We start from the raw sequence: 15,678 nt of genomic DNA, 5'->3' as shown, positions 1-15,678 counted from the left end.
TTTTTAAAAATATGCTCAATAATTATTATATTTTGAATTTTGTCAATAAAAATGTTTGGAAGTATTTTCTGCCTTGTTATAGAAATACCTAAAATAGTATTTATTTTTATATCTTTGTCTATAAAGTCTAAAGTATTTCCTGTGTGGCCTATTACAGAAAATTTGCTGACCTCAGAGATCTAGTAGGTATTTTAAAGTAAACAACATCCCAATTATAAGAACACTAATATCCAATCCCAACACTCTATTGCTACTAGTAGAACATTTTCCATTAAGATTATCTCAAACTATTCTTTAATCCCTATTCACACAATCACCAAATAATTTATTTCTCTTTCAAAGTGCCTCACACAACTCCTTTGTTTCTTTTTTGATCAGAAGTGTTATATTTGATTTTAATTGTTGTTCAAGTACAGTTTTCTGCCTTTTACCCCATCCCAACCTACCCCCCCAGCCCTTCCCCACCTCCCTTCCGTTTCCACCCCCCCATCGATACTGTCCATGTGTCCTTTTTATACTTGTTCCTGCTAATGTTGTCTCCTTTCTACTGTCATCGCCATGGTAGAGGATGGTCCTGCCACTTGATGATTATATTATGACACTTTTCTGCTTGTGGTCCTGCCAAATGTAATCCATCCCAATGACTGCTACTAAGTTCATTTCTTTAAAAGATAAACTTTATCACATCAATTTCATACTTTAGAAACCACAATTACTTCTAAGGATGACTGACGGAAACAAACTGAAAATGCAAAAGCAGAAGTTTAGGAGAAATTAAATGAATACAAGATAGATTCCAGAAGTAGAATAAAAGGGACACTGGAGGAATACTAGGATACAAAATTGAGGAAAGACAGACTGTGGGGAGGAAAAAGGGAAAAGAATTAAAAGTAGACTTTCTTATTCATTATTTCATATTCTGTGAAACAATTTTAAGAGAGTTCTAAAAAATAATGGTTAGCCTTTTTAAGTTTCTTCTATGTATGCTAACCATTTAATATTTTTTAAAGATTTAAAAAATTTATTATTTTTTTAATTTTTATTTTATTGATTGTGCCATTACACTTGTTCTATTTTCCCCCTTCGTTCCCCTCCACCCTGCACTCCCCTCCCCCACCATTCCCCCCTCTTTAGTTCATGAACACGTGTCTCAAGTTCTTTAGCGTCTACATTTCCCACACTACTCTTGCCCTCTCCCTGCCTATTTTCTCCCCACTGTCTATGCTACTTATTCTCTGTACCTTCTCCCGACCTTTCCTCCTCCCACTTCCCCTGTTGCTAACCCTCCATGTGATCCCCATTTCTGTGGCTCCACTCCTGATCTAGCTGTCCTCTTAGTTTGCTTTGTTTTAGGTGTGGTTGTTGATAACTGTGAGTTTGCTGTCCTTTCACTGTTCATCTTTTTTATCTTCTTTTTCTTAGATAAGTCCCTTTAACATTTCATATAATAAGGGCTTGGTGATGATGAACTCCTTGAATTTGGTCTTATCTGAGAAGCACTTTATTTGTCCTTCCATTCTAAATGAAAACTTTGCTGGATAGAACAATCTTGGTTGTAGGTCTTTGGGTTTCATGACTTGGAATACCTCTTTCCAGCCCCTTCTTGCCTGTAAGGTCTCTTTTGAGAAATCAGCTGACAGTCTGATGGGAACTCCTTTGTAGGTGACTGTCCCCTTATCTCTTGCTGCTTCTAGAATTCATTCCTCCATTTTGTTCTTGACTAAGGTAATGATGAGGTGTGTTCCTTCTTGGGTCCAACTTCTTTGGGACTCTCTGAGCTTCCTGGATTTCCTGGAAGTCTATTTCCTTTGCCAGAACGGGGAAGTTCTCTTTTCTTATTTGTTCAAATAAGGTTTCCGCTCATGACTGTTCCTCTTCCCTTTCTGGTACCCCTATAATTTGGATGTTGGAGCGTTTAAAGATGTCCTGGAGGTTCCTAAGCCTCTCCTCCTTTTTTTTGAATTCTTGATTCTTCATAATTTTGTTTGGTCATTTTTTTCCGTCCTTCTGGTCTGCTCCCTTGATTTGAGTCCCAGTTTCCTTTCCATTACTATTGGTTTCCTGTGCATTGCCATTCATTTCAATTAGTTTAGCCTTCATATGTTCCTCTAATTTGTGACTAAAATCAACCAGTTCTGTGAGCATCCTGATCACCAGTGTTTTGAACTGTGCATCTGAAAGTCTGGCTATTTCTTCGTTGCTTAGATTTATTGGCTCTGCGGCTCTGAGTTGTTCTTGAGCCATGTTTTGATCTGTTTGTGCCTGTTATGTATGAGGAGCGGAGCCTTAGTTGTTTACCAGGGCAAGGCCACCCAGGTCGCTGGTTTGTGACTCTGTATGTGGGGGCGGGGTCAGAGAGGGAGCAATGGCAATCCTCTTCACTTGCCCGTCCGCCTCACCCGCTCGCCTCCGCAGGTTTATCTGAGCGCAAATGTGTGAGCCTGCAGCCCTGTGCCGTGGGGTCTCAATGCTTGCCTCTTCACTGGTTTATCTGCATGCAAATGCTCGACCGATCCATAGACAGCCACCCACGCCTCTTTGCTGTGTCCGCCTATAGCTAGCCCACGCCTGGGATCCGCGCCCATGACTGCTTGTGCACCGCCCGGGTTGGGGATCTTTCCTCTCTGAGACTTTGCTCTGCTGCTGGCTTCGCCCCTTTTACCAATTTAGCTGGGCAGTTCGTTGTTTTCGGACTCTGTATTGTCAATTTTCTGTGTGGTTTGGTTGCATTTATTGTTGTTAAAACTTTATTGTTTTTAGATTTGGTTGTGCGAGGATGCAAAGTGTTTCCACCTACGCCTCCATCTTGGCAGAAGTCCGCCATTTAATATTATAGATCAAAGAAAAAGGCATAATCTCCTTTGAGTTTCAAGATAAAAATGGAAAAATGAAGCATAAAATAGGAGGAAAGACCCATTAAAACAAGAGCAGTCTGAAGATTTTATCTAATTAATTTGCCAATTTTGAAGACTATAGGAATAAAGTTAATTTTCTTTCCACACTAAAGACTGTGGAGAAATCCCATGACTCGCTGTAAAATGAGCTTGTCTAACTAGTACGTGTATGGCTTGCTTAAAGTGGTAGGTCACATGATTTATATTAGGCTATGTTAAATCTTTACAGTACACACAAAAATATAATCTAATCCAATCCAAATATAAGTTGCCAATAACTGAGAGGTTGGCGCAAAAGGAAAAATATTTCAAATTTATGTTTTTGAATATGGAGCCTTTGCAAGGAAGTAAGACTACAAAGCAGTTCAAACTATAAAAGACATTTTTCCAAACAAAGTCACACTTAGTGTTCTAAAGAAATCTTCTTTCTTATAATCTGGTAGTCCAGTAAAGGCTATTACAGTCCATTTAGTAAAAACAGAAGAGTGTTTGGATCAAGACCCTATAGCTTAGTGTTTAAGATATATCTGCCAACTAAAACACTGAAATTTATTATACTTGTTGGTATGGAGTCATATACACAGTTTATCTTGGGACACTTGGGCTTGGATGAAAATTTCTAATAAAGACAAAGACATTATAACTTCATTGTGAATGTGTAAAATATTACTGGGTTAGGACTACACATGCATAGTTGAAGTTATGCATGAAAACAAAACAAGAGAGTTGGGTTAATGTAGGTCAATGTGTCTTCATGCTTGTTACCTGAAGAATCAACCAGACAACTTTAAAAAATAATAATGTTTAGGCTTAAGATCAGGCCTGGACTGATACAGAATTATGACTGGCATGTTTAAAGAGCTCTACTGGTGAATTTAATACGCTGCCAAGATGGGCATAACTGGTAGATATATTAATAAGGAAGGTTGCTAGAAATCAGAAAGAAGAGTTCAGGCCTTCCAGTTAAAATTCTATCGTTAACCTTTTCTGTGTCACAGTTGCTACACGTAATGTAAAAATAAATACATATCCTTATCTTTTTCAGAACACTGTAAAAGATAATGTTTGAGAAATATAAAAACTTTGGGCAAGAAAATTTTACAAGAAAGGTTTTATTTGACTTCCTAAGCTTTCTGTAATAAAAACACCAGTGCAGCCCTGGCTGGCTAGCTCAGATGGTTAGAGCATTGTACAGATATGCCAAGGTTGTGGTTGGGGCACATACAAGAAACAACCGATGAATGCATAAACAAGTGAAACAACAAAGCGATGCTTCTCTCTCTCCCTCCCCCGACTCCAAAAAAAAAAACAACAATAAAATTTAAACCAAACAAGCAAACAAACCACCAGTTTAGTAGGAACTGAAGATGGAGACCAAGTAGACAGGGCTCAAACTACAATGCTAATGCTATAAGCCATTTGGTTAGCAAACTATCTAGTACCTACATATATCTTATTCTTTACTAGTTTCAAATTATCCCTTCCTTATATTATATTCATTTTGCATGACGTTCTAATTGTTTCATATGCATACATTTAGCCTGCCATAAAAACTGTCGCTCCCTAGGAACAAAGACTATGCCCCATCTTCCTTCCATACCTAAATAGATTTTAATATGCAAATTCTTGTGGCAGTGAGTTTTTTGAATTGGTGAGAAAAGCAAACATTTAAGTGCTCTGACAAATAAAGGCTACAGACTTGTCAAATTTTATATATTTCTCACTTGAACATCATGCTTTAGTAAGATTTAGTGGGCTTTAACAGTGGATATGAACTAAAACTCTGTAACAATATGAACTCATTATTGGTGCATTCTGCATACCTTTTGGTGCCTAATAAAGTAGTAGGCACAAAATTCAGTTTATTTTCCTTATGCATAGCAGATATGTTCTATAAAGTGAGGTGAACACTGAATAAGCAAGTACTGAGTCACAATATTTTTGTCAACTGATGATGTCCTAACATACATACTTATTCTATAAAACACACTGCAACCTTCTTATTTTGAGGACGACTAGGCAAAACATCAGCACTATGCTTGGGGGCTATTTTAAGCAGAGAAATCACCAAATAATAGTATAAAAGTGAAAAACTTGTGGCACTGAATAGACTGTGAAAAAGACACTTGTTTGTAGAATGAGAGCTGAAATAAGGAGGCATAGTAGTCAACTTGTTTGATCTCAGCTGAGAATGTGCAAGTCAGGTGACTCAATTTTTATTATATGTGTATGTTTGTGAAAGGCTGAGAAAGTGCTTGTAAATATCTGTTTTTATGCTACAAATACATTTTAGTGACTAGGCAAATTCATAAATACAATCCATGATGAGAATCAACCAACCGTACACATTTTTCTTTATGTAACTGAGAGATAATATAATACAATCCCCAAAAGGGAGTGACGTTGAAGAAGTGTTGGTTTGGGATACCAAAGAAGAACAAAGAGGTAGATTATGGTTACAAAGAACACACAACTAAATCAGAAAAATATGTTATGGTACAGAAATTCACATCTTACTATATAGTCTACTTGGGAATAACACCCAAAATAAAAACATATTTGCAGCCTTAAGAACAAACTAGGGATATTCCACAGTTTCTTCCAGCTTTCTTATTTGCTTTCTGGGAACTGTCTAGCCATCACAATAATCTGGAATGGAGCTCCAAAGCAGGTAAGCACTAAAGGCGTGTGAACTGGTAAAACTGATATGACAAACTCCTCCAAGATACCACAACCTCTTTTCATAGTAGAGTCTTCCAGGATCTGACTCACAGCCTTTCTTAAAAACAAACAAAGAAACAAACAAACAAAAAACACACAAACCTGAGCTCTGGTAACCCCAATAACCAATTTAAATACACTACACTGGCAATAATTGACAGCAAGGAATGAGACCGTAAGTTTAGTTTGATCCTGAGCCTACGACAGATCAACTTAAATAATTTTTTGATTTTACCATGGTGCAAAAGAGCTAAGCATCCAGTAGAAACTGTACTTCAAATTTTGATCTTTTCCTAGGCTAGTGATATGCTGTACGATACTGTCTTTGATGCTGGGCAGTGGTGGTGAGCCATAGCTCCAATCAGGCACATGGTCAAGAGGGTAAATAACTGATAGTATATTTGCTGGGTTAGGTGATTTTGCCCAACTGTAGGCTAATGTGAGTTAAGGTAGGCTAGGCTAAGCTATGATGTTTGGTAGGTTAGGTATATTAAAATCACTTTTGACTTATGATATTAAAAAAATTTTTTTTTAGAGAGAGGGGAAGGGAAGGAGAAAGAAAAGGAGAGAACATCAATGTGTGGTTGTCTCTCACCGCCACCCCCCCCCCCCGGAAACTGGGCCCACAACCCAGGCATATGCCTTGACTAGGAATTGAACTCTGACCTTTTGGTTCGCAGCCCGTGCTCAATCCACTGAGCTACACCAGCCAGGGCTGACTTATGATATTTTTAACTTAGAATAGATTTTTCAGAATATAACCTCATCATAAGTCAAAGAGCATCTATAAATGAAAATAATCCTAACACGCTCCAAAATACTGTGGGGACATAATATAATCACTGATAAGATTACAGTTCTGAATCAGCAATAAATGTTTTTAGTGTACTCTACTTTGCCCATCAGTAGATGAGTGGATAAAACAACTATGGGACATTTACACAGTAGAATAATACTTGAAAGTTTTACCCTTTGCTACAGTATGGATGGACCTGGAGAACATCATGCTAAGTGAAATAAGTCAGTCAGAGAAAGACAAAGACCCTACAATTTACTCATATATGAAATTTAATGAACTGAACTAACAAGGAAAAGGGACAGACTCATAGATGGAGTATAGGATGACAGCTAGGGATGGGGGGAGAGGTTAGGGGATGAAGGAATTGAGTAAAAAGGAAAAAGGACGTGGACCATAGTATGGTAATTGCTCAGGGGAGGTGGGCATAAGAGGATTAAATGGTAAAGGAAGAAATACAAAAAAGATAAGACAAAATAAATCAAAAGAACATAGGCAAGTATGTATGTATTTTAGAACATGGAATTTCCATACCCAAGTATAGACATATAATTGCTCACACCAATCCTGTGAGGTACTATTCCTACTTTACAAATAAGAAACCAAAGTGCAAAAAGACTAACTTGCCTAAAGTCACATAGGCTTGAAGTCAGGTTTTGTTGGATTCCAAAGCTGTGTTCTTAATAACCACATCATGCCATATGATTATTGTATAATGGCACAAGATTAACTTATCTAAAAAAGTAGCTAACTTAGATCCTCTCATGGCCTTATATCAAATCAGTGAGATTCCACAAGGAAGAGCCTCACGGAACATGGCATACATTTTGGCTTCTGATAAAATGACGTAATGACCAATTGTGCATGTAAGTACATGTGTTTAATACATGTAAGTACATGTCTTGTAAGTACAGTGTTTAATAAAAACAAATGTAAACTGGTAGAAAAAAACTACTGTATCAGTAATAAAACTAAATTTGAATGGACTAAATTCTTTCACTATATACCCATATCATAACCATGTATGTAAACATATACAACCATATAAAAAAAAACAAGTTTTAGACTAATTTATATGTAAAATTATATATAAACTTCATTTCATGCGTTTGTGCTAATTAATCTTGGTCATGTTTCCATAGACATATCTATGTTAGTATATAATCAGTTTCAGAGAAAAGTCCAAAAGGACACAAACTAGGATAGACACATGGGTTACACAACCTATGTGTGGATGGGAAATTATACAACTGGAAGGAATGGGGTGGGGGGAGAGGAGGTTAGAACAAAAAACTGCCTATATAACATGATCTCATATGTAGAATTATATTTTTAAAGAAATGAGAGGAACCCTGGCTGGTGTAGGCCAGGCCCCTAGCTGGGGGTGTGTGAAAGGCAACCAATTGATGTCTCTCTCACACTGATGATTTTCTCCCTCTTTTTTCTTCCCATCCCCTCTCTCAAAACAAACAAACAAAACAAACAAATAAAACCCACAACAGAATATTTTAGACTAGTATTAGTCATCTGCTATTCACAATATATTAATAAAGGAAAAATGCAAAATAATGTCTATTTCATTTGAACCTATCCTACCAATTCCAATATATGTGTATTTATATGTACATGTTTGTATGAACAGCAGGCCAATACAAACGGAATGCATACCAGTTTATGGGCCCTTGTGATCTGGAGGTGGGAGCAGAGTGGGAACATAATAGTTAGCTTTCCTTTTACACATCTTTATAATGATTGCTCCACTTCTGTCAGCATAAATAATTTATTTTGTAGTTAAAATATCTAATAAAAAAACTTTAAAAGTATATAGAAGTTACAGAAACAATAACATTAAGGGCAATGATATAATATATAAATGAGAATTAATTACACACATGTATAAACACATATGTGCAAGTTGTCCTCTGCTGTTAAAGGAGTGTTTTCATTCACTATAGATTTAGCAAGTTTTTATCTCAGCCAGGACTGTTCTGGGTGTGTAAATATTCAGATAAACCTCTTCTCTGCATGTATATACACTGGAATGTGTAAAATAAAATATAATTTATACAAGCTAGCACATCTAGACTTACAAAGGTATGGTATGTATATATTAATACTTAGACAGTAATTTAATGATCTGATTAATAATAAATGCCAATAGTTGACCTTTAAGTGGAAATATGAATACTATAGTAATTTGTTTATTAATATTACTATGTACTAGAAGTAAAAATTTCTGTAAAGAATGTTATTACAGAGATTCACATTGAGGGCCAAGATGGCGGCATAAGTAGATACGTTTTGCTTCCTTGCACAACCAAAAGAAGGACAACAACAAATTTAAAAATACAAATCCACCAGAGATGCCAAAAAATCGAGCTGTAAGGAAGTCTGACAACCAAGGAATTAATTAAGAAACATTCATCCAGACAGACATCTGGGTCAGAGAAGACAACTGGCAAGGCAGCAGACCAGGCAGGAGTTCTGGTCGCGGGAGGACCAGTCAGTCCCACATCTGTGTGAGGATAAACTGGGAGGAACAACTGGGGAGAGAGACATACCAAGCAACCCAGGGTTCCAGCGCAGGAAATAAAGCCTCAAAACCTTTGGCTGCCAAACCTCTGGGGGTTGTGGTGACAGGAGAAACTTCCAGCCTCACAGGCGAGTTTACTGGAGAGACCCACAGGATCCTGGAATGTACACAAACCCAACTACCCAAGAATCGGCACTAGATGGGCCCAATTCACTTGCAGGTAGCAGGGGAAGTGACTGAAAGCGTGGGGAGAGACAGACAACCAACACTGTTCCCTCTCTGACCCCTCCCCCACATACAGAGCCACAATGCAGAGAAGTGGGGTGGCCTGCCCTGGTGAATACCTAAGGCTCCGCCCCTTACAATGTAACAGGTGCCTTGAGACAAAGAAAAATGGCCCAAATGAAAGAACAGATCAAAACTCCAGAAAAATAACTAAGTGATGAGGACCGAGACAACCTATCAGATGCAGAGTCCAAAACACAGGTAGCCAGGATGCTCCCAGAAATGACTGAGTGCTGCCACAAAGTAAAGGAAGAAGTGAAGGCTATACAAAGAGAAATAAAAGCAAACTATACAGGAACCAACAGTGAAAGGAAGGAAACTGGGACTCAGATCAATGATTTGGAACATAAGGGAGAAATAAACCTTCAACTGGAACAGAGAATGAGGAAACAAGAATTTAAAAAATGAAGAGAGCCTTAGGAACCCCTGGGACAACTTTAAACATTCCAACATCCAAACCACAGGGGTGCCAGAAGGAGAAGAGGCACAGCAAGAAATTGAAAACTTATTTGAAAAAATGAAGGAAAACTTCCCCGATCTAGCAAAGGAAATAGACATGTCAGTCCAGGATGCTCAGAGAGGCCCAAAGAATTTGGATCCAAGGAGGAACACACCAAGACACATCAAGATTAAAGGTAAGGAGAGATTCTTAAAAGCAGCAAGAGGGAAGGAGACAGTTACCTACAAAGGAATTCCCATCAGACTGTCAGCTGATTTCTCAAAAGAAACCTTACAGGCAGGAAGGGGCTAGAAAGAAGTATCTGAAGTCATGAAAAGCAAGGACCTGCATCCAAGATTACTCTCCCCAGCAAAGCTATCCATTCCTTTAGAATGGAAGGGCAGATAAAGTACTTCCCAGATAGGTCAAGTTAAAGGAATTCATCATCACCAAGTCCTTATTACATGCAATATTAAAGGGACTTACCTAAGAAATAGAAGATAAAAAACATGAACAGTCAAATGACAACAAACTCACAACTATCAACAACTGAACCTAAAAAAACAAAAACAAAAACAAACTAAGCAAATAACGAGAATAGGAACAGAATCACAGAGACGGAGATCACGTGGAGGGTTATCAGTGGTGATGGGGAGGGGGGAGAATGGGAGAAAGGGGACAGGGAATAAGAAGCATAGATGGTAGGCACAAAAGAGACAAGGGGAGGGTAAGGATAGTATGGGAAATGGTGAAGCCAAAGAACTTATATGTATGACCCATGGACATGAACTAAGGAGGGGAATGCTGGAGGGAGGGGAGCATGCAAGGCAGAGGGGGATACAGGGGAGAAAAATTGGGACAACTGTAATAGCATAACCAATAAAATATACTTAAAAACAAAATGCTATTATATTTTGAGAAGAGTCAGTAGTTAACAAATGTTTTTTACCCCAAGGGGTTCTTATTTAATCCTGGTTATGACTTGATTTCCTACCAAATAACTAGTCTAAAAGGTAGACTACAAGTCTGACAGATACACATTCCTGCTTTATAAGCAACCCATCCTATTTCTATCATTGGTAATCTAGTTGGAATACATCAATGTCAGTTTGTTACATGGTAACCAATCATTATTGTCAATTCATAGCTAGCTTATTTAAAATATATTTGCCTGATCTAGGTCATGGTCCTAAACTGAATAATTTCAAAGACTGTTCTGCAAAATTCAAGTTGAAGGTTATTAGGGAATCTCAGTTATTTTTTAATTACTGTGTTTCTAAGCAACTCCTCAGGCCAAGAATAGTTCCGTAACTTCAATGCTTTTTGAAAAACAGGCCCAGGGGCTAAAAATATGTGTGGTTCATTCAAAGTGTAGTCATTAGTGTCTACTTGACAGCTTTTGGAGTCTGCCATCATGCTTAAAATAAGACTGAAAATAAAGGTGGGTACAGAATTGTGCTCTTTCACCTCCACACATACTCCTAGGGCCAGGTCCCTCAGAAGTCGGGTAGTCAATATCTTTTTGTTTCAAGGAAGTGATAATAGAACGAACATTTTATATAGATTCTGATAGGCTTCATCTCCTTCCTTCATAAAAGCCCTTCCACCATGCCTGTAGGCTACATACGTAACATATTCAAATAGGTGTCTTCTGGTCTCTGTAGTAACTAATACCTATTTCTTAGTCTCTGCCCTACAAAGGAAGTATTACTTTCCTAACTTTCTCTCAAATAAATGAAAGGTTACACTTTGGCTCAAAAAGCAGATAATTCAGCAATTTTTGCAATATCCATTCCACGTGTTTTAGCATAGAATTCTGCCTGTAGTTGACAATTCAGAAACTGAATTGGCATTATAGACCTCAAACTTAATAAATCAGAAAAAGAGGCTCAGGTTGAGAGTATTTTCTCCCTATTTACAGAACTTAAACTTATACAACAAATGCAAAATCTAATGTAGTGTACATTTCTATTTTTGTTGTGTAACAACTTTACCTCAAAAGACCTGGGGCTCATCACAACATAAAACTCCAAAGCTGCCTGTAAGTTTCACAATCTATTGTTTAAAGAACCTGTGTGTCTTCAATCTGTAGCAGCCACAGAGCCATGTGAGTTCCTCTAGTGCGTGTATTTCTGACAACACATAAAATGATAGCCAAGTCCCCATTTCCTAAGCAGATTCAATGAAGCAAGTATGTCAATCCCCTCTTCACCCCCAAATACCACCTGTAACCATAACTAGGTGTTACTTCTTATCAGAAATTATAGCTAAGGACCCCTTAGTGTGAGCACTGAGGCCCCTCTGGCAACCTTACAGGGATGTTATGAGAAGGACTGTAATACACTCTGAGCCACAAACTAAAAGGACCCAATTCAGAGAAAGATTACTATTTTTAACACATTAGTCTTATCAGAGAGCCTTCTGCTCTTCCCAGTTAAGTAGCTAATGGAATAGTTCACAACCTGCTTTAATATAGAGAGAGCTACTATCATTTTCTTCTCTTATATTCCTCCCTCCCCTTACTGATAAAACGTGAGCTCCCAGAGCCTAAGAAATTTCAGCATGGTATTTTGCTGCTGACGTTATAGAAAGGAAATACATTCTCACCAAACTCCTACAAAATCCTTAAATATTAACAAACAAATGCTTTAAACTCCTAGGTCTATGTTCAACTATTTTATTCTACTTGGATAAGTAAAAGGAGACCAGTTTTAAGACAAACATCTGAATCTTTAGTTTATATATGGAATGCTTTACTTACACTTACTCTGTTCAAAGAAACAGTAGAAGAATAGATTGTATCACAGTTTTTTCTATTCTACATTGGAGAATGATCAGAGGTAATGCCCCAGAGACGACTTGAAAATTAACAACAAACCAATATCCTAATAAAAAAGGAGAAGCTATAGAATTAGGTTTCTTAGGCATACTCACCTTAAATTATTTTGTTGGCCAGGTGGAATGACACTGTAATAAACTGGAATTCCTGCTGTGGGCATAGATCCTTGATTAGACTGATTAGGGAAAATAACGGGCTGTTGATAAGTCTGATGGGCAATTCCTTGGGAACCTTGAGGCAGTGAAACCTAAAATTTGAAAGACAATTTAAAAGAAAAAGGTTTTTTAAAACCTCGCAAATGTTAATGTCTTTCGCTTTTGTAAAACTTTTCAAGTAGGACCAGTTAGGAATAAGCTGAAATTGTCCACAGGCTGTCCTGATAAGTTGGCCATAACACTGCCAGTTTATTTCTAGGTTCTTTTCAGCCAGCTATTGTTTCTCACTAGCATTCATCAATTGTACAGCAGGCTAGATGCATTCCATTATTAAAAAATAAGAGTTATGTCCCCTAAGTAAAAGTTATTTTCAGAAATAAACTATTTTCAAATAAGGACGACCATTTGATATGGAAAGAGTAATACAGTTTACCTCAGGTAGAGCTAAGAAAAACCCAGGCAGGGCACCTGTGAGATACACTGGATCAGAAAGGGTGTGAGCCTTGGAGCTTAAGATATTTAGATGTGGTATCAGCTCTAACTGTTCTGAGGTCTCAGTTCCTTATTTGGAAAAATGGAATGCCACCTACATCTCAGGGGAGTCTTATCTTTACTACAATCTCCATTTACAGGTTCTAGCACAGCAGCCTTTGGTGAACAGTGACTCTTTCAATTCTCTGTTTTCTACATTATCTGCATAAAAACCATATGAACAGAATAGGGCCTTCAATTCTATACTTCAGTTCTCTAATTTGTGTCATTTCTAAAACAGAAACTACACGGGAATAGTGGATTCTTAGTTTAAAAATATGCCACAACATTACAGTTGGATTAAAGTGATTTTAATAAAGCTAATCTAAAAGGTTCTGATGATTATGATGATGTTAGCAACAGCAGTAGAATGACAGCAATATTACTAATAGAGGAGACAATAGAAGTTAGCAATACCAAGCACTTACTGTACGTTCGGGTTCTGTTCTAAACACTTTTGTGTATTACATTGTCTTCCCGACAACCCTAGTAAGATACCTGTATCATCCCCGATTTACAGACGGGGAACCTGGTTAAGTAACTTGCCCAAGGTTGTATAGTTAGTTAGTAAGTATGGAAGTCAGGATTTGAACCCATGCCCTCTGGCTCCAGTGTCTCAGTTCTTTAACCACTTTGCCCTGTTCTGTATATCTGGGCTCCATGACTTATAAGCTCATGATTAACTACTAAGTCTGGACTATACAGCATGTTTCTGAAATGTAACTTGGTCCTTTCAAAATATACAGTAATCTCTTAATTAATTTCAATTTGGCTCAACCATTCATTGCAAAGAGAAATTTACTGGTTTGATGGATCCAACTCTGTATAGCACAATATATTTCAGTCTTTTTGTCTACTGAGGCAGTATTAACATTGTGATATTATTTCTGATTGTATTTGAGTTAATACATATATAGGGTGGACTTAGGGAAAATGACACAATTCAATCTAGATGATTCAAGCTATAGAATAAATCTGTAATTAGTAGTAAAGAAAAAAAAAACTGAAGCACGGAAAAGGAAAGAGGGAATAGCATTTCAGAATGTACAGCCATGGAATACACTCTGCTGAGGACAGATGACTTTTCTGGCCTTTTTTGTAGATAATAGTTTATCACCACTTAGCTCAGCTACTCAATGTAGGTGAAAGTGTAAAGAGGCTGTCATTCATTGCTCATCAGAGCAACACTTCTCACAATCATTCAGACAGTGTAAATACTACATGAAATGCCACGAGAAAATAATTTATAGCTTGTAAAAATGTATGCAATAGGAACTATAACTTCGCTCTGAAGCATTTTTAATATCTAGCTCCATTTTTTAAAACTACATTAACAAGGTTGTAGTTTATTTAAAAGTTATATTTCTTGCCCTGGGCTGTGAGCTACTGGGGGTCAAGGGCAACTCTTATTTACACAGTGTCTGGGCATCTTCTCTAATAGATGTTCAATATACTGGATTAGGTAGCAAGACCAGGGTCCTTGAGAAGGGAGAGTCCCTGGTGTGGTACTGGTCCTAATGACTAGCCATGAATAAAGTTGGGCATGGACAGTCTCATGTACCTAGGCTCATGCACAGAGGGTATGAATTAAAAAGTATGGAAAACGTGAGAAAAGAATGATGCAAAATCAAGTTTCATAATGTATCTTTTCTCTTTTTCCTTAGTTGCTTTCTATAATTAGGGGGCTTCAAAACTAGACATATTCTTTAATGCTCAACAGTCCTTGACAATTTCACATTTTAATTTTAATTTCCTGGAATTTAATAGAATATGATAGTATTTTTGCTCATATACTTCTCTATCCCCAGAATGTTTTCCTAACCAATTTATTTCTGTAATTTTCATTTAAGAAATAGTTTAAGGTTTATATCTTCACAGAAGAATTCTGTATCAAGTCTTTAATCTGCTCATGGCTATATTTCATGATTCTTTCCATTACTGGTCTATGCACTATCACAAATTTGTTTACATGTTTAGATAAAATACATGTACACTGATCTTTTCAACTAGATTGTTTTTACCTTATTGAAATGAATGAAAATGATCTTTGGGTTTCTTAATGTTAGACTCAGTTATGGAAAACCAAGAGGCTAATAAAACAACCCATTTGCAGTTATTCCAGAAAGATGAAGGTAGGTAAAACAAATTTCTGAAAATGTGGCATATTATACTAAAAAATATGACTTATTTATAAAACAGCAGGTATTTCCATTTTAGAACTAGAAGTTAAAATCCATGTCATTTTTAATCCATGCCTTTCCTTTTGGGATGGAGGTGGGGAAAAAAGACCTGTTTCAGCATGGGCAACTGCACAATCTCTACTCTATGAACACTGATGACAGCCTGTATTCTACCTCATTATTCCAAATATCTACTTCCACTTCTATTTTCCCTTCCATTCCATTCTTTTCTCAAAAGAGACCTTCTAAGGACCTAAATTATAGAATAAGACACTTGCTCAAATAATTATGTAGTTGCAAACACA

The 15,678-nt window shown here is 37.2% G+C and overlaps 1 protein-coding gene across 13 annotated transcripts in view; it reads right to left on the bottom strand.

Annotated features, from left to right (window-relative positions):
* The window catches only part of R3HDM1 (R3H domain containing 1), a 220,387-nt gene that overhangs the window by 27,197 nt on the left and 177,512 nt on the right, over positions 1–15,678 (bottom strand). For all 13 annotated transcript variants that reach the window (XM_053666930.1, XM_053666921.1, XM_053666926.1 and 10 more), the window contains one exon: positions 12,603–12,754. In XM_053666930.1, coding sequence (XP_053522905.1) covers positions 12,603–12,754 — 152 coding nt within the window. The remainder of the gene's footprint in view (positions 1–12,602; positions 12,755–15,678) is intronic.

This window comes from Artibeus jamaicensis, unplaced genomic scaffold (genome assembly GCF_021234435.1).
Source record: "Artibeus jamaicensis isolate MK-2021 breed Jamaican fruit bat unplaced genomic scaffold, CSHL_Jam_final contig_1284, whole genome shotgun sequence".
Taxonomy (NCBI): domain Eukaryota; kingdom Metazoa; phylum Chordata; class Mammalia; order Chiroptera; family Phyllostomidae; genus Artibeus; species Artibeus jamaicensis.
The sequence above is the reverse complement of the archived record's forward strand: the minus strand, read 5'-3'. Positions and strand labels throughout refer to the sequence as shown.